Source organism: Micromonas commoda, chromosome 7 (genome assembly GCF_000090985.2).
Source record: "Micromonas commoda chromosome 7, complete sequence".
In the NCBI taxonomy this organism is placed as follows: Eukaryota; Viridiplantae; Chlorophyta; class Mamiellophyceae; order Mamiellales; family Mamiellaceae; genus Micromonas; species Micromonas commoda.
The window spans coordinates 344,074-363,507 of record NC_013044.1 but is presented as its reverse complement, the minus strand read 5'-3'; the positions used below and the strand labels follow the sequence as shown (position 1 = coordinate 363,507).

The window sequence follows — 19,434 nt, the reverse complement described above, 5'->3', positions numbered from 1 at the left end:
CAGGTGGCGCATACGATCTGACCAGCCACAATGCGGGTGGCGGCGGTGGCGGCGCTGGTGGTGTTGGCGGGGACTACATTAGCGGTAATAACGTGATAGGCGGGAATGGAGGTGTTGGAGTTCAATCCGACATCAATGGAACCACAGTGTTTTTCGGCGGTGGCGGCGGTGGTGTTACCAAATATTCTTTTTTTGATTATCGACAGGGAGGCTTTGGGGGTGCAGGTGGAGGTGGGGATGGCCTTCAAACACCATACGCTAATTCGGGTTTGACTCTTCCTGCTACTGATGGCGCAGTCAATACTGGTGGGGGTGGGGGCGGAGGTGGAGGTAAACATGGGATGACTCTTGGCGGCTCTGGCATCGTCATCGTACGCTACAAGTCTGCCGTACAAGTCTGCAACGAGTGCGGCACGGACTATTACTACAACGGCAGTTTGTGCGTGAGCTGCCCATTTGGCTCGTCCAGCCCACCGGGCGCCACGACCTCGTGTAAATGCCCCAAAGATTACCACCGCAAGGTCGACGGCGGCGTGTACTCGTGCGCCGCGTGCGCTAAGGGTTCCACCAGGCCCGCGGGAGACACCGTCCCGGGTGGCGACGCGACGACGTGCTCGGCTGGATCGTCATCGCCCTCTTCGTCGCCCTCATCGTCGCCATCGGCGGCTCCCTCTGCCCAAGACAAGAAGGCGGCGGCTGAGAAGACGCGCGATGCGATCCTCGGCGACATCAAAGACGCGAGGTTGAAGAAAAAGGCCAAGCTTCTGGCGGATGCCGCCATCGCCGGCGTGAAGGTGCAGAGACTGACCGCCAAGCTCACGGCGGCGGATGAGGACACGGCGTGCTCGACCGCCTTCACAAAGGCTGGAATGAGCTCCAGCGACGGCGCTTGCGTCGCCACCGTCGCGTCATCCGGCAAGAGGCGCCGCCTGTCCGCGACGGCCTATGACGTGGAGCTCATGTTCAGCTCATCCACAGTGAGCGACGACGCGCTCACGGCGGCTGCGAACGAGCTCAAGGCCAACGGCGTGGAGGGCGTGACGTCCCAAGCGTCCGTGGATCCAATCGCGGAGCTCAAGACCGTCCCGGGGGTGGACACGAGCAAGCTGCAGACGTTCGAGACGGAAGCCGCGGCCGCCGTCGCCGAGACGGAGTCCCAGAACCCGCCGCCGCCGCCGCCACCGCCGAGTCCCCCCCCAAATCTGGTTCAGGACGACGACGACGCCGGGACCCGCGTCCGAGCTCTAGCATCCGCCCTGCTCGCGTCCGCGCTCGCACTCGCGGCGCTCATGTGAATATGTGAACACACCGTCTCATGACAATCTAAATTCCTCGTTAGTGTTACAAAAAACACCTCGTCACGCGCGTCCCTTTCGAATCGTCACGCCCCACCCATCGCGTACCTCGCGATCCTCCGTCGAATCGGACCCAACGCGTTCACCCCCGCCAACCCCGCGCCCCTCGCCCACGCCACCAGCGGCTGGTCCGACGCGAACAGCCTCTGCAGCCCGTCCAGCGCCGCCATCATCGGCACGTTCGCAGCCTTGGCCTCGTCCGCGTACTTCCGCAGCACCAACATCGAACCCACGTCGCCGCCGTTGGCGCACGCGCCGGCGAGCGCGTTCGTGAGCAAAACCACGTCCCTCATCCCGAGGTTCACGCCTTGCCCACCCAGCGGGTGCACCTGGTGCGCGGCGTCGCCCACGAGCGCCAGCCTGCGGAGCGCGTACCGCCCCGCGAGGGACGTGGCGAGCGGGAACGCGCCCCTGGGTCCCGCTGCGGCGACGACCCTCGGAGGGTGTTCGAACGCCGGCGGCGCGTCGTCGCCGCCGGCTGTGCCGCCGAAGCCGTTCGCCACCGCGCGGATCGCAGCCTCCGTCGCGGGCTTGAGCAGCACGTCCACCAGCCGCTCCTGCGCCTCGCCCATGAGCCACTGCCCCTCGAAGCCGTAGACGAACCCCGGCCGCCTTCGTCTGCCCTCGCCGGACCCAACCTCGCCTTGCCCCCCGTGCGAGTATCGCCCCTCGCCCCTGAGCGCCGCGTCCACCTCTGCGGCGAACGCCTCGTCGCCGAGGGCGCACAGCCGATCCGCCTCCTCCGGCGTCGTCGTCCACACCACGTTGCTCACGCGTCCGTCCTCCGTCACCGGGAGCAGCGCGAGCGGCCCGGACGGCAGAAATCGCTGCCACGCGGTTACGTGCGGCTCGTCGGTGGTGACGGTGCCGACGGCAGCCTTGAGACCGTACCGCCATCCCGCCGCGCGCAGGCCCGCGAGGGTGCGCACCTTGGAGCTCGGTCCGTCGGCTCCCACGACGAGCCTGGCGCGAACCTCCGCGATCTCCGGGGAGCCGTCCTCGTCGCCGTCGCCGTCGCCACCCTCTCGGCGGAATTTGATCGTCGCGAGATCTCCGCCGCCGTCGGCCGGGAGATCCAGCGCCACCGCCGCGGCGGGGGGCGACGTTCGGACCCCGAGCCTCGTCGCCGCCTCGTGCAGCGCGGTGTGCACCACCCTGTTCTCCACCACGTGCCCGAGCTCCGTCGCGCCCACCTCGCTCGCGTCGTATCGCACGTGCCCCACAGACTCCGCGTCCCAGACCTGCATCGCGCGAAAGGCGCACGCGCGACGCGACGCCTCGACGCGATCCCACGCGCCGACGTCGCGGAGCAGGGCGACGCTGGCGGGGGTGAGCGCGCTCACCCTCGGCTCCGGCGTGGGCGGCGGATCGTCCAGCCACGCGGACGACGGCGGCGGCGCGCGGTCCGCGAGCGACACGGTGAGGTGCGCGGTGAGCGGGTTGGCACGGATCGAGCACGCGAGCGCGGTGCCGACGATGCCGCCGCCCACGATGCACACGTCCACGGGTTCGGCGGCATCCGGGTTGGACGGGGACGAGGAGGACGATGAAGTCGCCGAGAACGCGCGAGCGATGGGGCGTCGCGTCCCGGCGAGGATCCGTCGCGCGAGCCACGTCATCGCGGCGGGCGCGCTCCAAGTTGTGACGACCGGAGTCCGAAGAAAGGAGATGTGGGAAAATGATGAAGGTAAATGAGATTACTCGTACACCGACTCCTCGCCGCCGCCGCCGCCCCCGACTCCACCGCCGCGATGCCCCGCGAATCCCACCTACACCCCCGCCCCCGCGGGAGCGACGTCCCCGACGAACAGCCCCGGCGCCACGTCCACGAGCCGATGCACCGTATCCACGATGACGTCCGCTTCGGCGCACTCGATCTTCGACCCGCAGTCCCTCGCGTGCGTTCCGACCAGCACCGTCCGCCATCCAACCTTCTTCGCCGCCCTCACGTTGCTCGTGCTGTCGTCCAGGAACAAACACGCGTTCGGGTCGTCCACGCCCGCGATTCGCATCGCCGCGGCGTACGCGTCCGCGTCGTGTTTGGTCACCCAGTCCACCGCCCTGACGTCGATGATTCCCTCGAACAAGTCGGATACGCCGAGGAGCTCGAGGCACCGGCGCGCGTGGGGCTCGATGCTCGCGGTGAACACCCACCGCGGGATGGACGGGTCTAACGACTGCAGCATCGCGCGCAGCTGCGGATCGGGCCCGATGTGCTCGTGCAGGGGAATGTCGTGCGAGTACTCGAGGTACTCCTCCAGCAGCTCGGGGCAGTTCAGGATGCCCTCCTGCTGCATGCCTCGCAGGCACGTGCCCCACTTCTTGTACAGCTCGTACGCGTACCCCTCCTTCATCTGCAGTCGCTCCGCGCAGAAGGACTCGATCTTTCGCGTCAGCATGTTGGCCACCTTCCAGTCGTTCTTGTACAGGCAGTCGTCGCAATCGAAGAAGATCACCGCGGGTTTTTCAAACCCGGACATCGCGTCGCCGGGCATGGCTGCCGCGCGACTGGATCCCCGGCGGGCGACTCGGGCGGTGGACGCGGAGTGTGCGCCGATGAGCTGGCGCGAGATGGGAAGCGCGCGGTCGACGACGCCCCGGATCATTCACCGTCGCGCGGTGGACAGTGGCGAGAACGAACGTCTGGTGTCGAACGGAGAGGCCACGCAGGCCTTCTTTGCTGCCAAAATGTGAGGCTCTGATGTTATTTCTGGTCCGCGTCGCGGCTACTCTACGGCGCCGCCCCCGCCGCCCCCGCCGCCGCTCCCGGCGCCTCCCCGGGTCGCAGCGGCACCGTGCAGATGTTCGTGTGATACTGCCCCGCGCTCGGCCCGCCGTCGTTGCTCGTGCTCGCCGTCCGCGTGCTGTAAGACACGTACACCAAGGCGTTGTTTCCTTGGTCGTAGATTCGACGCACTCGAAGGGTCTTGTTGTTCAGGAGGTTCAGGTTCTTACGCTCGCTGAACACCTCCTGACCCTGGAACCCGGCGATGTCTCCCTTGATGGTCACCCCGGCGGCGCTCTCCGATCGCACGCACGCGAGAGCCGTCTGGGACGGCTCGCTGAAAAAGTCGCCGCTCTGCGCCTTGGCCGAGAAGGAACGCTTAAAGTCGGAGAGGTAGATTGTGACGCCGTCGACCAGCGGGTCCCGAAGGGCCTCCACCTGCACGGCGTCCTTGAAGACGATGCCGCTCGCGTTGAACTCCGAGATGAGGTCCGCGCTGTTGGACGATGATCGGAGGGATACCGAGGCTCAGCGGCGGGTTCGATGATTTCATCCGCGATGGGAACGCACACACGGTTGCACACGTGGCAAAAGCGATCTGTTCGATGGTTGCGGTTCGAGCGATGAGACCGGGGTTCCGCGTCGGGGCGTGATCCCGTGCGGGCGTACCTGTGCGCGGCGAGGGGCGACATCACGGTGGACGCGACGATCGCGGCGGCGGCGGTGGCCACGGCGGCGGGCGCGCGGCGACGCTCGTCCGGAGCCATCTTCGGGACGCCCTCGGGCGAGGATGCCGCGACGACGACCGGGGCGGTCCGGGTTCGGCGCTGCGCCGGGACTGTGCGGCGGGTCATCACCGCCGCTGGCGTCCGGGCGATCGTGACGTGCATGGCGAGCTCTTCGGTTCGTGTCGGATCGGGACGTGCGCCCCGGGAAGTGCCCCGCGCAGCCTTATCCGTCGTCGACGCTGACGAGGTGTTTTCAGAAAGTTCCCGGTTTATAAAGTCACACTCGCTCGACAAATCTCCCCCATCACCTCATCGAGCACCTCCTCATCGAGCCTCGCGTTCAAGCCTTCCTTAGCTTCCTGGCGATCTTCTTGTACCTCTCCCAGTCGATCCCCTTCTTCGAGACGGCCGACTTGGTGTAGCTCGTCTGCATCCTGCTGGTCCAGTCGTTGAAGGAGAAATCTCGCTTGTACACCATGAAGTAGATGTACACCAGGATGGCGTTGAACACGCCAACGAAATAGGAGATGGGCTCCATGACGTCCCACGAGAGTTCCACGTACGTCAGCCGCATGAACACCACGAGCTGCGTGCACATCAGAGCCAGGCCGCTGCCCACGACGACGTTGCTTCGCCACCGAGCCCGCTCCGCCGCCGCGGTCACCTCCGCCTCCTGTGCCGCGAGGTCAGCCTCCAGGGACACCAGCTCGGCGTCGCTGACGCCGTAGACGTAGGAGGGCACCCTGGGAAGCACCGCGAGCACGTCTCTGGTCAGCTGGCCCGGGTTGGTGTAGACGACGTCGTCGAGCTTGATGATGACTCCCGCCTTTTGGAGCGTCGCCAACGTCTCGTCCTGAGCCTCGTCGCCGCGCACGCCGCGGTCCGTCATGAGCTGACGGAACTCGCTAAGGGACACGCTGTGGCACGAGGAGTTCCTGAGCAGCTCGTCGATGTCCTCCTTGATCCCCACCGCCTGCGCGTTCTGTGACCAGAAGAGTGACGGGATGAACGGGAGGGGTGGTCAGGCGACGACGACGATCGACGTGTGATGATGGATGCTTTTTGATGCATGCGTCCGGCGGGGTGGCTCGGTGCGTGTTTTTGGATTGCGCGAAGGTTCGCCGTCGCGGGACAGGGTTCGCACCTTCAGGAGGTCGTCGAGGACCGTCGTGGACACGCTTCCGTCGCGCTTTTCATGCGACGGCGTCGACGCGTGCACGGCGCGCGTCTGTGAACCTCCGAGCGCGAACGGGCGGTCGATCCCGAACGCCCCGGCACGGCCCCGCCCGCTTCCCCAGTCGGACACCGGCCCAACGCCCCCCCGCCAGCCGTCCTCGCCGAGGTGGATCCCGCGGAAGATCGCGGGTGGACCTCCGACGCGCCACGCGGTGACGGCGTGATGGCCGTCGGCGCGACCGAGCGCGAGAGCGCGGGACGCGGCGGCGCGAGAAGCGCGCTGCAGCATCGACGCCATTCGAGGCTCAGTCCGCGCTGCGCTCGCGGAAAAATAAGATGAAGAAATCCGGGCTATCCAGAAATCCGGGCCACCCCGTGGTCGCGTCCGGAGTCGAGGGACGATCGTTCGCGGGCCGGATGCGGTCGAGACGAGGCCGCGAGGTGTCCCTCGTGCGCTCGCGTGACAGTGGCGCGCACCCGTCGGAACCCCGCCGAGGTTTTGAACGGACGACACAAATAAATTCCTCCGTCGCGCCAACCTGGCCCGTCTGCAGCACAGGCCAAAATCACGTGGGCTCTCTTCTGTTGTTAAAAGTTATCGGTGGCGACGCCCTCTCCTCCCGCCTAGCTAGCACTACTACCACCCCGGCTCCCCGCTCACTCACCCGCGCCGAGCCCACACACGAACGCGCGCACCGCCTCGCTCCAACCCCCGGTCTCCTCAAGCGTCTTGGCGACGCGGACGTCGGCGTGGGGCGCCAGCTGCGTCTCGATGGCGATGGCGCTCGACAGCGGATGCGTCTTGTCGCCGCAATCCCAACACAGCGCGAGGATCGGTACGTCTCTCAGCGCGTTCGCGATGACGTCCGGCGGCGGCAGGTCCGAGTCCGCGCTCGCCGCCATCACGTCCCCGAACGAGTCCTCCCTGACGCCGACGAGCCTCGGCGGTTCGTCCTCGCGATCGGTGCCCACGAAGATGGGCCTGGGCTTTTTGGATTTGAGAAAGGCGCCGAACCCGCGCTCCGCCGCGGCGAGGATCTGCGACCGTCGCCGCCGCCGCGTCTCGTGGAACGTCGGGACGATGACCAGCACGAGCCCGGCGATCGTCTCGGGGTTCGAACCGTCGCGTTCGCGCTCCCGCGCGACGCGAACCGCCGCGTGAATCGCCGACGCGGCCCCCATCGAGGCCCCGCCCAGCACGAGCCTCTGCGACGCGTCGCGTCTGCACGCCCTCGCCAGCGAGAGCATGTCTCCGCCCAGGGTGTCCCACGCGCAGTCCTCGGGCGCGGTGGACGGAGAAGATTCGCCGTGCCCGCGCGCCGAGTATCGAACGACGTGCGCGTCCATCGCGACCGCCCCGTCGTCGTCATGCCAAAAGTTCCACAGCATGTCCTCATCCTCGCCAGCCATGGAGTTGCAAAGGCCGTGGCCCCACACGACGAGCGCGCGAGAGCTGGTTGGGTCGCCGTAGCGACGCGTCTCCAGGCGTACGCCGTCGCGAATCTCCACGAACGTCGCCATCGAGGGGGACGCGCGCGTGTCTGCGCGGTAGCCCCGAAACCATTGACAGGTCCGATGCACGTCCGATTTTCGGGCCCAACAGACACGTGATTTTGCCCAACACGTGGGATGAGTCGGATTCGTTCAGTTGAACGCGCGCCGGCGGGGTGGGCGAGGCGCGATACGGGTTCGACGCGATGGGTGTCGGCAAGGGTTTCGATGCTGCGGACTCATGGAACGTAGCGTTGCTCTTCCTCATCTACGCCGTGCTCTCCGTCGGCATCGAGCACGGCGTGCACTGGATCAAGACCAAGGTGAAGGGGAAGAAGACGCTGATGCTGGTAATCCACAAGGCTGAGGAGGAGCTGTTCCTGCTGGGCACGGTGAGCTTCCTCCTGCTGGTGTTCGAGGAATCCATCATCAACAACAGCTGCGTGGACAGCAGCATCTTCGACGGCGATAACTGGGCGCTGTGCCACAAGGCCAAGTACGGGTACTACGGCTCGGGCACCAATTCGACCGGCAGCTCGTACTCCGGTCGCAGGAGGCTGCACGGCGCCGTGGGCGGCGGCGACGGCATCTGCCCCGACGGCGAGGAGCCCTTCTTCAGCGCCGCGCTCCTGCATCACGTGCACATCTTCATCTTCCTCCTCGCCATCTCGCACGTCCTCTACACCGCGGCGACGCTCACGCTGGCGCGCTGGAGGCTCAAAGTCATGATGTCGCGACGCACGGAGCACCTGCGCGTGACCATGGAGCGCGTGGCGAAGGTCATGGGAAAGGACGCGCACGAGATCAACGCCGATATGGAGAGGCGCCGGATGGAGGAGGTGCGCCAGTTCCGCCGCGCCGACGAGGGACTGTCGAGGAAGAGCTCGCTGCGCGACAAAGGCGGCGGCGGCGCGCCTCCGGAGTCTCTCCAGTCCTCCGCGGACATGAAGGCGTACCGACTGAAGATCGCCGACGCCACCACCGCCGCGCTCAAGGGCGACATCGTTCACGAGCAGGAACTGCTCGGCGACATCGCGGCCAAGTCGGCGCCGAAGAAATCGGTGAGCTTCGCGTGGCGGCAAAGGACGACGGCGGCGCGAGAGGATGGCCAAGAGTATCGCAACTTGTGGACCAGGTTCCTGCACGGCATTGCGTGGGAGGTGCCGAACTCGTCGCTGCTGTGCTTCGAGCTGCTCTTCCTCCGGACGCACAACATCCACTCGTACAAGTTCGACTTTTCCTCCTACGTCATGCAGTGCATCGAGAGCAACTCCTCGGAGACTCTCGGGATGTCCCCCGCTCGGTGGCTCATCGCCACGGTGCTCATCTTACTCTGGGGACCCTTCCGCGAGATGAACCTGGCGGTATCCGTCGTGTCGTTCGCGTCGCTGATCGCGAGCGCCGCCTTGTTGAGCCGCAGAGTCGAGGCGCTGCTTCACATCGAGCGCGTCGTGGGTCAAGTCACCGACGACGTGTTCCTCTTCCGACGGCCGCAGCTGCTGGAGGAGGTCATGGTGGCGATCATGTACCAGCAGGCGTTTCACATCGCGTCGTGGCTGTTCGGCTGGTGGAACGTCGGCAGCGCGTGGGACGGGTACTCGTGCTACTACGGCGAGGGGTGGGGACTGGCGGTGAGCGTCGTCGTCGTCGCCGCGTCGCTGGCCATCGGCGGATACGTCATCCTGCCGCTGCAGGCGCTCACGTCGCAGATGACCCCCAGCAAGCTCAAGGGCGACTTGCTCGGGCCGCACGTCAAGGGCGCGCTCGATTTCATGCTGCGGAAGAAGCGCCGCGTGAAGAAGTTCCCCACGGAGACGGACGCGGTCGTCCACATCCAGCGCTGTTTCAGGAAGAGGCGGCAGCGCAACCTGGAGATGGCGGGGAGGATGGCGATGATCAACGAGGTATCGCGAGGGAATCGGAAGTACGGGATGACGTGGGTGAACAGCGGGGGCGGCAGCGCGGACGGGACCCCACGGAGCGAGTCGCCCTCCGTGGCTGGCGACTCGTTCATCGACGTCGACGTCTGACTCTGAGCGTCGTCGTCCGAGGGGGGTATCGCATGCGGACACAGCGGAACGGGGTCGCCTGAATTGTAATATTTCAACTTGACAACTTTCATTCACCTGGGCGTGTTCATCACTCACTCCTCCGCGCGCGGCGTAGGTGGTCGAGTCGGCGGCCCGCGCGCGTGGCTTTCGTCGCGGAGTGCGTCGCGTTCGACACTCGCCCGCCCCCCGTTCCCCGGGACGATGGGGAAGAAGCGCTTCGAGCGCGTCGCCAACAGCACGCGCCCGGCCGCCAAGTTGGGCGGGGGCGGCGGATGGAACATCGACGGCGCGCGCGGCATCGTCGACGGGGACGCGGCGTCGCTGCCCGCGTACCCGACGCCTCTCTCGCGCCGCCGAGTCGCCGACAAGGGGCGCGTCGACCTCACCGTCGCCGCGTCAGACGCCCACGAGAGGACCCGCGCGGGCGACGAAGGGGAGACGAACGCGTCGTCGTCGGCGGCGGCGGCGGGGGCTTCCGCGTCGACGTCGCATTCCGCGCCGAGGGTGTACAAGAAGGTGTTCAGCGGCGTGGGTTGGCGCGCGGCGGCGCCGGGGTTTGGAAACCCCGAGGACAAACGCGACGACGCCCCAAGGCGACCCATCATCCTCGTGGGGAACCTCCCCACCGACGTCCACCCCGGCGAGCTCGTCGACATCATCGAGGCGCACTGCGAATCTTTAGACTACGACGGCGAGCTGACGCGGACGCAGATGGCGGTGTTCGGACCCGCGCGCCCGAAGCTCAAGCGCGACCGCGGCAGGCTCCACCGAGGGTTCGCGCTGCTGACGTTCGACACCGTCGCCGCGGCGCTGAGCTGCGCGGCGCTGCTCGACGGCGCGGACCTCCGAACGCCGAGTAAAAAGACGGAGGGGGGACTTCGACCGATGAAGTGCACGACGGAGGTTGGAGACGCCATGGACGATCGGTTCATGGACGGGACCCAGGGGGAGGACGCTCCGCCGCCGCCGCCGCCGCCCGTCCCGGACGACCCGTCGGCGGCGCCGTTTTCGCTGTCGGAGCTGAGGCGATTCCCGATGCGCTCAAACTGTCTGAGCACGCACGCGACGCTAGCGGATCTCGATCCGGCGCTGCGGGATCGACTGGCGAGGTACTTTCGTGACGCGTGCGAGGGCCTTCCCGAGTTTGCGTCGGTTTTCGCCAGGGCGGAGAGACTGGCGGGTAAGTACACGAGGGTCAAGGAGATTGTCGAGAGCGTCGAGGCGTTCAAAGTCGTCGTGTCGTTTGTCGCGACGTGCGAGCGGACGGGGGCGCGAAGAGTGCGCAAATTCTTCGACCTCGCCTGCGGACACGGCCTGGTGGGGATCATGCTGGCGTACGCCTACCCGGACAGGACGGTGATGGCGTGCGACAGGAAACGGAGGGAGAGTTTCGAGGCTTTCGCAGAGGCGTTTGCGCACTACGCGAGCAGAGAGGAAAACTCTCCGGCTACTTTTCACGACGACGAGGTCGAGCCCGAGGTCGAGCCCGGCGCGGCTGGTTCTTCGCGGCGGTCGAGGCGTCTCCCCAACCTAACGTTCGTGGAGGGTGAGCTGGACGTGCTCGCCCCGAACGTCGATTCGAACTCGCTGGTGCTGGCCCTGCACGGGTGCAACGAGGCCAACAAGGACAGCATGCGCATGGCGACGAGCGCGAGCGCTCTCTGGTGCGTGATGCCCTGCTGCATACGGGCCAACCTGTACCTTCCGAACTGCACCGTGAGCAAGATGACGGACGATCAGAGGTACGCGTTCATGTGCGGGGTGATGGCGTGCGAGTACGGCGCGCAGATGGCGAGGTGCATCGACCGGCGGATCACGAACAGGGCCGTCGTGCTCTGCGGCGGGTGCGAGGATGGGGACGAGGAAGAAGGGGACAAAGCTGATGGGGACGGCGAAGGGGGCGGGAGCGTCGGGCCGTTCGGGACGTCGACGAAGCTGAGGTTTTACAGCGACCACAAGCATCTGGTGACGCGCGCGAGGCGGCGCAAGGACGGGGAGAGCGCGGTGGCCTTCGTGTCGAACCCATCTTCACGTTAGCGGCGGCGAGTAGTGGCGCCGTCCAGCCAGAAACACTTTTGAAGCGGAGAGAAACTTCACGTTCACAGCTGCACAGTTGCGATCTCTCGGAACTTTCAGCTCTGGCGACGCCTTATCCGCGCCACAGAGACGGAGCGCCATGCTCGCCCGCGCCCCCATCGCGTCCAAGTTCGCCGTCGCCGGTGCGTCGCGCGTCGACCTCCGCGCCCGCGGTCGCGCGCCCGCGGTCGTCCCCCGCGCGTCCGCCCCCGGCCAGGGCTCCACCGGCCGGACCGGACCAACGTCATCCCGCACCGACGTCGCGTCACCCGACGATGTCAGGGCTCTCATGCCCCGCACCGTCGACCGCGCGCGGCTCGTGGCGCAGGTCTCCGCCAAGGCCGCCCCCGCGCCACCCGCGGAAAGCCCGCCATCCGCGTTCGTGCTGTGGTGCCGCGGTAACTGGGGGTACTTCGCCGCGCTGCAGACGGTCGCGCTCATCGGCGCATCGTACAACGGGCGGTTAGCGCGGAAGCGACGATTGGAGATCGCCGACATCAACGACAAGCTCCGCGCCATGATGGCCAAGTACGAGGGCAAGCTGGGATCCGTGGACGACGACGACGTAGGGCCCGCGTCCGAGGCGCTCGCGGCGGCCAAGGCGGCGCTCGTGGCGGGCGACTTTGACGCCGCCGCGGGCAAATTCTCCGAGGCGAAGGCGATCGCGCAAAAGCACGGCGACTCCTCGGCGGTGCTGTCGGGAGCGAAGGGAACCGCGACGGCGCTGATGCGCGCGGGGCAGCTCAGGGCGGCGGTGGCGGAGCTCGAGAGCGTGGTGGATCTGGCGGTGAGCGAGGGGGACAGCTCGGTGTACGGCATGCTCGGCGACGCGCACACCGACCTCGCCGAGCTCGGCAAGGCTGGAGCGTATTACGACAAGTGCCTCGCCATGGACTGATGAGACAGACGCGGGTTTGTGTCGACGACGCGTGGACCTGGGTGGGAGCGAGTCGAGGGGGAGGGATGCAGCGGATTAAGAGCCGTGGAGCGTAGTCCTTAACACATGTTTTATGCGCGTATTCGAGCGCCGAGCGGTTGCGCCCCCCCGGCCCGAGTGGGTTTGGCTTTATTTGGCTGCCAAAACGATTTTCTCCCGCCGTGCCCACCTGCTGCCTGCCGAGCCTGCAGCAGATGCGATTTCCGGATTTCCGTGACAGCGGTGCATTTTCCGCGTCTTTTGCTCCACTCCCGCCAAGATATTTTCGGGTGAGGGAGCAGTTGGCCAATCAGAATCGCCGATGCGAAATCGTAGCAAAAAAAGATTTGTAAACCGCTCCTTGAAAACTTGGAGAAATCGAGGGAAGGAGGCATTCATCGGAGGGCCGCTCGGGCTCCTCCTCGGCTCTTCGTCGCGCGTCGAACCGCGATCGAATCGACCGCACGCGTGATCGTTCCGTCAGGTGCGTCGAAGACCGCCCCGAACGCGCGCGTCGACCGCGGGAGGGGCAACCTCCGCGAAACATTTTGCGCGCGCCCCTTTGAAAAATACTGTCACGCGTCGGGGCGACTTTTGCGTTACCCCCCTCCACCCCCCGGCGCCCCGCTCACCTCCCGTCACCTCGATCATCCTCCCCTCGCGCAGGCTTCCTCTAGGGTGGGACGATATGTTGGCGCTGAGCGCGGGCGCGTGTGTCCGGACCGTGGCCGCGGAGGTCACGAGCACCTCCGGCCGCTCGGTGGTGGCCGCCTCGGTGGGGGGCAATCGGTATATTCCCTCAGCGCGGGAGAGTCCCGCGCGCGCGGCGTCTTCTTCCGCGGGCGGCTGGCGCGCGGCGCGGGTCATCGCGCCGCTTCGCGCGGCCGCGTCCCCGCGCCTCGGCATCGGCCGGGCGTCTTCGGCCGGGACGCTCGAGAACCCGCGGTCCCGGGGCGCGGTCGTCGCCAACGCGCGCGCGGGTCGGTCGAGCGGCTCGCACGGCTCCGCGAACGACCCGGACGATCCCGAGCAGGAGCGCGAGATGCTCAACAACGTCCAGCCGTCCAAGTCCCCGGAGAAGAAGAACAACCGCCCGCCCGCCGTCGCGGACCAACCGGCGAAGAAACCCTCCGCGTCCTCCTCCTCCGACGCCAAGGCCAGATCCGACGCCAGATCCGACGCCAAGGAGGCCAAGGCCAAGACGGAGAAGTTCGAGCTCGACAAGAAGCGGCTGGAGCTCATCATGGAGGAGAAGGAGTGGGACTTGGAACGCGTCGGGTCGGACCCGGCGGAGAAGATGGAGCGCCTGAGCGAGTACGTCACCGCGGTCGAGGCGTACAAGAGCCTGTGCGCCACGCAGGTGCCAAACACGGTGTCGGACCTGCTCTCGCAGTACGTGCAGGTGTCAACCCTGGACCCGGGCGCCGACGGATACGACAAAGCCGTCGAGTTTCTCAACCTGGACTTTTCCGACGACGACGAGGAACGGGATCCGGAGGAGGTGGAGGCGATACAACGGATGGCGAAGAACTTTGGCCGAGCAGGAACGGGCGATAAGGGCGCCGGGGACGAGGAGCCCGGGTTCACGCCCAAGGAGGTGGACGACATCATCCGCCTGCTCGGCGAGATGGGCGAGCTTCGCGGGAGCGACGGGGACGACGACGATTCAGACGACGAGCTCGACGAGGAGGAGTTGATGCGCAACTTTCTCGGCGGGTTTCTCGACAACCCCGGCACCCTGCACCTGGCGCAGGACGTGGAGGGTAACTGGCGGTGGCTCGAGGACGACCTCGGCCGGCCGCTGGCGACCAAGCCGGAGGGTGAGTTCAACGTCAAGGTTATGTCGCACGAGGAGATGGTGCAGCTCGGGCTCAACGTCAACTCGCTGCACGAGGAGGTTGACCCTGCGGAGCTCATCGACTTCTCCGGCTGCAAGAGCTGGGACGAGGCGATTCGGGTGGGTCGGGAGGTGGAGGCGGCGCTGGACCACATGCGCGCGGACGGGTGGGAGGTTGACACCAGGAGCTGGTGCAACGAGGGGGAGCACCTCATGGTGGTGAAGGAGCTGACGCCGCTTCGCACGATGTCATTCGTGGAGGGCGTCAAGGGAAAATCCAACGCGAAGAGCAAGAGAAAGGCGGGCAAGAAGTCGAAAAAGACCGAGGGCAAGGCGTGAAGACGTTGCACGTAACAGGGATGGGGCGCATTGATTGGGTTCACGCGGGCCGGGGGGGGGGGTGGAAGGAGCGAGCGGGCGCAAAGCTGTATTTCATTCAGAAAATTTCTAATTCAGCACGACACTGTACTTTTCAAACGATCGAGCGACTCATCAATCGCTCACACCCGAGCGCCTGACGCTCGCCTTGAGCAGCACGTACGCCAACGTCAGGTACGCCAGCGCCAGCACTAAAAGCGACGACAGATCGCGCACCATCGTCTCGCGGTTGTCGCCAAAGCTGAAAAATTGGAGCACCTCCCGCCCGGTCACGTCCACGCTCACCCCCGTCTGGCTCTTGCCGCTCGAGTCGTAAAACTTGGGGGTGAAGTGAAAGATGCCCGCGCCCAAAAACTCGTTTATCAGCAAAGCCTCGTACGCGTAGTTGACGAAGGACAGGGACGTGAGCCAGCCGACGACGGGATTGGTCGACGTGGCGGTGTCTCCCTGCCTGTTTAGCAAAAATCCGCCGCAGAGCACGGACACCAGCAGCACCAACAGCCCGCACACGTTGGCCACCGCGTTGGAGGGGGTGACGATGCCGATCGCCATGCACAGCGCGCTCGCCGCGACGTTCGTCAGCACCACCACCACCGTGAACCACACGAGACACCAGACCGTCGCCATCGGATCCTCGGACGAGCGGTGCAGGCCCACCATCGGGTAGGTGATCACCGTGAAGAAAACCGGCGGTAGGACGCGCAGGATGAATATGTCGAAGCACACCATGCTGGTGAAGTAGGCGTCCGTCCCGTACGCCCCCGAGGCTCTTTCCCTGAGGAACAGGAGCCTGTCCTCGCGCCACACCGGCAGGCTCGACAGCGACATCAGCGTGAGGTAGAGCAAGACGAAGAAGAGGCTGCCCATGCGGTTCTGGATCCCGCCGGTGTCGCGGCCGGCGTCGTAAAACACCGCGCCGATGGACACAGCCGCCGCGCCCGTGGCGACAAAGTGCAGGAGTATCAGGAACGGGTGCCTGCGAACGTTTCGGGACATTCGCTGCCACAGCATCGCCACCTGCCTCCAGTAGCTGGCCCTGTACTTTTCCTTCACCCGCAGACCAGCCGCGGGGATGCCCGCCATTCGATCCAAATCGCCGCTCGCGCGCGCCAGAGACGACGCGGACGAGCTCCTGGACGACGACCGAGAGTTACCGATGCCGCCGTTGGCGTTACCGCTCGAGCCCCCCTCGCCGCGCTCCGTCCTGCTCAGCAAAACGTCGCCGGCGGCATCGACGCCGGCTGCGTCGCCCTCCCTCTCCTCCTCCTCCTCCTCCCCGCGCCGCCGCCGACGACGACGCCGCTCACCCCGCGCCCCCCGCCCTTCGTCCCGTTCCCTCGCCTTGAGCGCTTCGATCGCGTCGATCGTCTGGTGCGCCGCGAGGGAGTCCAGGTAATCCTCCATCATCCTCGCGACGTCCGCGTCGGACGCCCGGAGCACGGTGTCGAGCATGAAGTCGGCCACGTTGACGTCCTCGGGTTTTTGGGGAACGTACTCCATGGACGCGAAATGCGACTCCGCCGTGGCGCTCGGGCCGGAATAAATCACCCCGCCGGTGCTCGACATGACGAGCACGCGGTCGAGTAGCCTGAATATGTCCGGCCGGGGTTGATGGATGCTGAGCACGACGGTGACGCCGATGGATCCGAGTCCGCTGAGGATGTCCACCACCTTCGCCGCGTTGGTGCTGTCCAGCCCGGTGGTGGGCTCGTCCAGGAACATGATCCCCGGGCTGGTGAGCAGCTCGGTGGCGATGGAGACCCTGCGTTTCTCGCCCCCGCTGAGCCCGCGGGTGAACTCGTCTCCGATGAACGAGTGCGCAATCTTCGAGATGCCGAGGTCCTGCATCGTCTGCCAAATAACCGCCTTGAGTCGAGCCCTCTCCACGTTGCCCGGCAGTCGAAGCGCGCCGTGGAACGTGAGGTGCTCCCACACCGTGGACGTCCCGGGTAACACGTCATCCTGCGTCACGTACCCGCTCACGGCACGCATTTCCGCGGAGGTCATCGCTCGGCCGTTGACCCTCAGTTCGCCGGCGACCTCGTGCCCGACGCTGGGCCTCCCGGCGAGTATGTCAATCAGCGTGGTCTTTCCCGCGCCGGACGGGCCGAGGATCGCGAACAAGTCCGCGCTCGCGTGCGTGACGTGCGCGTGGTGCAAGTTCGGCATCAGGTGCGAGTAGTGCTGGGTCTGCGGCGCGAGCCTCGAGCGCCTGTACGTCTCGACCTCGGCGGGGGGGAAGAAACGCGAGACGGGTCCGGCGACTCCGGAGACTCCTCGGAGGATCCTCCGCCCGCCCTTCTTCGCCGCCAGGTGGCAGGTGATGTCCCGCCACGTCAGCACGTGACACGCCGTGGGCTGCTGGTCGTCGAAGTCCCCGTCGTTCGCCGCCGCCGTGCCGCCCCTGCCCGTCGGGCTGTTGGGACCGCCGTGGCTCCGCTCGGCTCGCTCGGCGTCAATCTCGAGTTGCAACAGATTGAGCTGAGACAGGCTCGCGAAGCCCGTGCCGCATCGAACCGTGCGCTCCTCGTCGATGTCGTGCAAGAACCCGTCGTCCTCCGGAGTCCCGATGAGCATGTCGTCCACGTCGTTCATCTCGCGGGACAGGCGTCGGCGGTGGCCGCCGGCGATGGCAACCGGACCCGCCCCTACGTCGTCGTCTGACGTGTCATCAGACGCGTCGGAAGCGTCCTCGTCGTATTCCCCCTCCTTGAACTCGGGCGACAGCAGCAGGCTCTCCTCGTTCTCCGCCGAGCCGCCGCCGCCGCCGCCGCCGAAGATCCCGCCGCCGAAGATCCCGGCGACGCCCCGCGCGGGCGTGACGGGCAAGCCGTCCTCGCCCAGCGCCACCTCCTCCGGCTGGGCGGCGGCTGCGGCATCAGCCCCCAAGCCCCGGCGCCGCGACTCCAGCCTCTGCCGAACCTTCCTATTGCCCGCGTAATCCGCCAACGAAAAGCCTCCCGTGCTGGTCAACAGCGCGTACGACAGCGCCGCGAACCCCGCAGCCTGCGCGCACACTACGCACAGGTCCCTGGCCACTCGGCCGGCTCTGAACCCGAAGGTGCTCAAAACTTTCTCACCCGGGACGGGCACCTCGTCGGGCAGCGTCGAGCTGTTCCACCCGCTGGTGAGCGTGAACGTCCTGGGATTGTCCGCGAACTCGTTCGCCACTAGAGCCTCGTAGCCGTAGTTGATGAACGACAGGTTATTCACCCACGACGCGTACGCGGGTATCTGGTCCTTGTTGAGCAAGAAGCCGCCGAACAGGATGGCGGCGAGGAAGCACAGCGAAGCAATCACGTTTGCCGCCGCGACGGAGCGCGCCGCGGCGCCGACGGCCATGCACATGCAGCTCGCGCACACGTTGGTGGCGATCAGCGTGGCAACGAACCACGCGAGGCAGTACTCCGTGCCCTCGTTGAGCCCCACCATCTGGTAGGTCATCAGGCCGAAGAAGAACGGCGGGAGGACCCGCATGGGCAGCAGGTCGAAGAGCAGCATGGACGCGAAATACGCGTTGACGCCGTACACGCCGTTGGCGCGCTCCCTGAGGAACAGGAGCCTGTCCTCGCGCCACACCGGCAGGCTCGACAGCGACATCAGCGTGAGGTAGAGCAAGACGAAGAAGAGGCCGCCCATGCGGTTCTGGATCCCGCCCTGGTTGCTCCCAACCTGCCAAAACACCGCGCCAACCCCGAGCGCCACAACAAACGCGGCGGTGAAGTGCACGGTGAGCAGGAACGGGTGCCGATACATGTTTCGCAGCAGCCTCCCGCACAGCAGCCGCATCTGCCTCCAAAACGGCGCGTGGTATCGTTCCCGAGACTTCCGAGCAGCGCCACCGCGTCTGAACCGGCCGCCGGCCGCGTTCCTCGAGCCCATCGCCACCCCGCGCCCCCGCTCGTTCGTCGCTCGCTCCTCCGCCTCGCGAACGAGACTCGCCACGCGTTCCTCGTCGTCGCGAAGGATATCCGAGCGTCTGTAATCGTCGATCATCCGCCGAACGTCCTCGTCGGACGCGCGCAGGACGGTGTCGAGCATGAAGTCGGCTATGTGCAGCGTCCTGTCGGGAGCCGCGGCGTACGGCATCGCCGCGAAGTGCGACTCCGCTCGGTGGCTCGGGCCACCGTACACCACCGCACCCTGTCCGGACAACACCAGCACGCGGTCGAGTAGCCTGAATATGTCCGGCCGGGGTTGATGGATGCTGAGCAGCACGGTGACGCCCGCGCGCGACAATCCGCTGAGGATGTCCACCACCTTCGCCGCGTTGGTGCTGTCCAGCCCGGTGGTGGGCTCGTCCAGGAACATGATCCCCGGGCTGGTGAGCAGCTCGGTGGCGATGGAGACCCTGCGTTTCTCGCCCCCGCTGAGCCCGCGGGTGAACTCGTCTCCGATGAGACTCTCCGCCACCTTCACCAGCCCCAACTCCCGCATCCACCCCGCCACCACCCTGTACATCTCGCTCCTAGCCGTATCCGGCGGCAATCGCAGCGCGGCGTTGAACATCAGGTGCTCCCACACCGTCGACGTGCCGGGCAGCACGTCCGTCTGCTGCACGTACCCGCTCGCGTGTCGCACCTCCCGCGCGGATACCACCTCGCCGTCGAGCCTGACGGTCCCGTGCGCCACCTGCCCGCGCGGGGTCCGGCCGGCGAGAAAATCGAGCAGCGTCGACTTGCCCGCGCCCGACGGCCCGAG

At 66.6% G+C, this 19,434-nt stretch overlaps 12 protein-coding genes across 12 annotated transcripts; 5 read left to right on the top strand and 7 right to left on the bottom strand.

Moving 5' to 3' along the window:
- Positions 1-341: 341 nt before the first annotated feature.
- On the top strand, positions 342-1,295 carry MICPUN_50902 (predicted protein; the record flags this gene model as incomplete). The annotated part of the gene is made up of 1 exon (XM_002503808.1): positions 342-1,295. One exon carries the CDS (start codon positions 342-344, stop codon positions 1,293-1,295), a length of 954 nt encoding a protein of 317 aa, XP_002503854.1.
- Positions 1,296-1,381: 86 nt separating this feature from the next.
- MICPUN_83519 (predicted protein) lies at positions 1,382-2,974 on the bottom strand (the record flags this gene model as incomplete). The annotated part of the gene is made up of 2 exons (XM_002503458.1): positions 1,382-1,873; positions 1,994-2,974. 2 exons carry the CDS (start codon positions 2,972-2,974, stop codon positions 1,382-1,384), a joined length of 1,473 nt encoding a protein of 490 aa, XP_002503504.1.
- A 57-nt stretch (positions 2,975-3,031) lies between these two features.
- On the bottom strand, positions 3,032-3,763 carry MICPUN_108563 (predicted protein). Its single transcript, XM_002503457.1, has one exon. The coding sequence runs from the start codon at positions 3,752-3,754 to the stop codon at positions 3,125-3,127; it is 630 nt and encodes a 209-aa protein (XP_002503503.1). The 5' UTR covers positions 3,755-3,763; the 3' UTR covers positions 3,032-3,124.
- A 323-nt stretch (positions 3,764-4,086) lies between these two features.
- MICPUN_101369 (predicted protein) lies at positions 4,087-4,847 on the bottom strand (the record flags this gene model as incomplete). The annotated part of the gene is made up of 2 exons (XM_002503456.1): positions 4,087-4,576; positions 4,750-4,847. The coding sequence occupies 2 exons, from the start codon at positions 4,845-4,847 to the stop codon at positions 4,087-4,089; spliced, it is 588 nt and encodes a 195-aa protein (XP_002503502.1).
- Positions 4,848-5,033: 186 nt separating this feature from the next.
- On the bottom strand, positions 5,034-5,730 carry MICPUN_108562 (predicted protein). The gene has a single exon (XM_002503455.1). It carries the CDS (start codon positions 5,695-5,697, stop codon positions 5,149-5,151), a length of 549 nt encoding a protein of 182 aa, XP_002503501.1. The 5' UTR covers positions 5,698-5,730; the 3' UTR covers positions 5,034-5,148.
- Positions 5,731-6,641: 911 nt separating this feature from the next.
- MICPUN_59877 (predicted protein) lies at positions 6,642-7,505 on the bottom strand (the record flags this gene model as incomplete). The annotated part of the gene is made up of 1 exon (XM_002503454.1): positions 6,642-7,505. One exon carries the CDS (start codon positions 7,503-7,505, stop codon positions 6,642-6,644), a length of 864 nt encoding a protein of 287 aa, XP_002503500.1.
- Positions 7,506-7,681: 176 nt separating this feature from the next.
- Positions 7,682-9,599, top strand: MICPUN_50899 (predicted protein; the record flags this gene model as incomplete). The annotated part of the gene is made up of 1 exon (XM_002503807.1): positions 7,682-9,599. The coding sequence occupies one exon, from the start codon at positions 7,682-7,684 to the stop codon at positions 9,503-9,505; it is 1,824 nt and encodes a 607-aa protein (XP_002503853.1). The 3' UTR covers positions 9,506-9,599.
- A 128-nt stretch (positions 9,600-9,727) lies between these two features.
- MICPUN_59875 (predicted protein) lies at positions 9,728-11,563 on the top strand (the record flags this gene model as incomplete). Its single annotated transcript, XM_002503806.1, has 1 exon — positions 9,728-11,563. The coding sequence occupies one exon, from the start codon at positions 9,728-9,730 to the stop codon at positions 11,561-11,563; it is 1,836 nt and encodes a 611-aa protein (XP_002503852.1).
- Positions 11,564-11,698: 135 nt separating this feature from the next.
- MICPUN_108561 (predicted protein) lies at positions 11,699-12,620 on the top strand. Its single transcript, XM_002503805.1, has one exon. The coding sequence runs from the start codon at positions 11,703-11,705 to the stop codon at positions 12,498-12,500; it is 798 nt and encodes a 265-aa protein (XP_002503851.1). The 5' UTR covers positions 11,699-11,702; the 3' UTR covers positions 12,501-12,620.
- A 1,165-nt stretch (positions 12,621-13,785) lies between these two features.
- MICPUN_108560 (predicted protein) lies at positions 13,786-14,829 on the top strand. The gene has a single exon (XM_002503804.1). The coding sequence runs from the start codon at positions 13,816-13,818 to the stop codon at positions 14,692-14,694; it is 879 nt and encodes a 292-aa protein (XP_002503850.1). The 5' UTR covers positions 13,786-13,815; the 3' UTR covers positions 14,695-14,829.
- A 1,422-nt stretch (positions 14,830-16,251) lies between these two features.
- Positions 16,252-16,902, bottom strand: MICPUN_83467 (ATP-binding cassette superfamily; the record flags this gene model as incomplete). Its single annotated transcript, XM_002503453.1, has 1 exon — positions 16,252-16,902. A coding segment is annotated over one exon (651 nt), but the record flags the coding sequence as incomplete, so codon positions are not given.
- Positions 16,903-17,883: 981 nt separating this feature from the next.
- Positions 17,884-19,434, bottom strand: MICPUN_67033 (ATP-binding cassette superfamily; the record flags this gene model as incomplete). The annotated part of the gene is made up of 2 exons (XM_002503452.1): positions 17,884-18,558; positions 18,622-19,434. Coding segments are annotated over 2 exons (1,488 nt in total), but the record flags the coding sequence as incomplete, so codon positions are not given.

Bases quoted from the DNA above. Each gene is read 5' to 3' on its own strand.
- MICPUN_108562 (XM_002503455.1), bottom strand. From the start codon at position 5,697: ATGACGGACCGCGGCGTGCGCGGCGACGAGGCTCAGGACGAGACGTTG.
- MICPUN_108560 (XM_002503804.1), top strand. From the start codon at position 13,816: ATGGAGCGCCTGAGCGAGTACGTCACCGCGGTCGAGGCGTACAAGAGC.
- MICPUN_108561 (XM_002503805.1), top strand. From the start codon at position 11,703: ATGCTCGCCCGCGCCCCCATCGCGTCCAAGTTCGCCGTCGCCGGTGCG.
- MICPUN_108563 (XM_002503457.1), bottom strand. From the start codon at position 3,754: ATGCTGACGCGAAAGATCGAGTCCTTCTGCGCGGAGCGACTGCAGATG.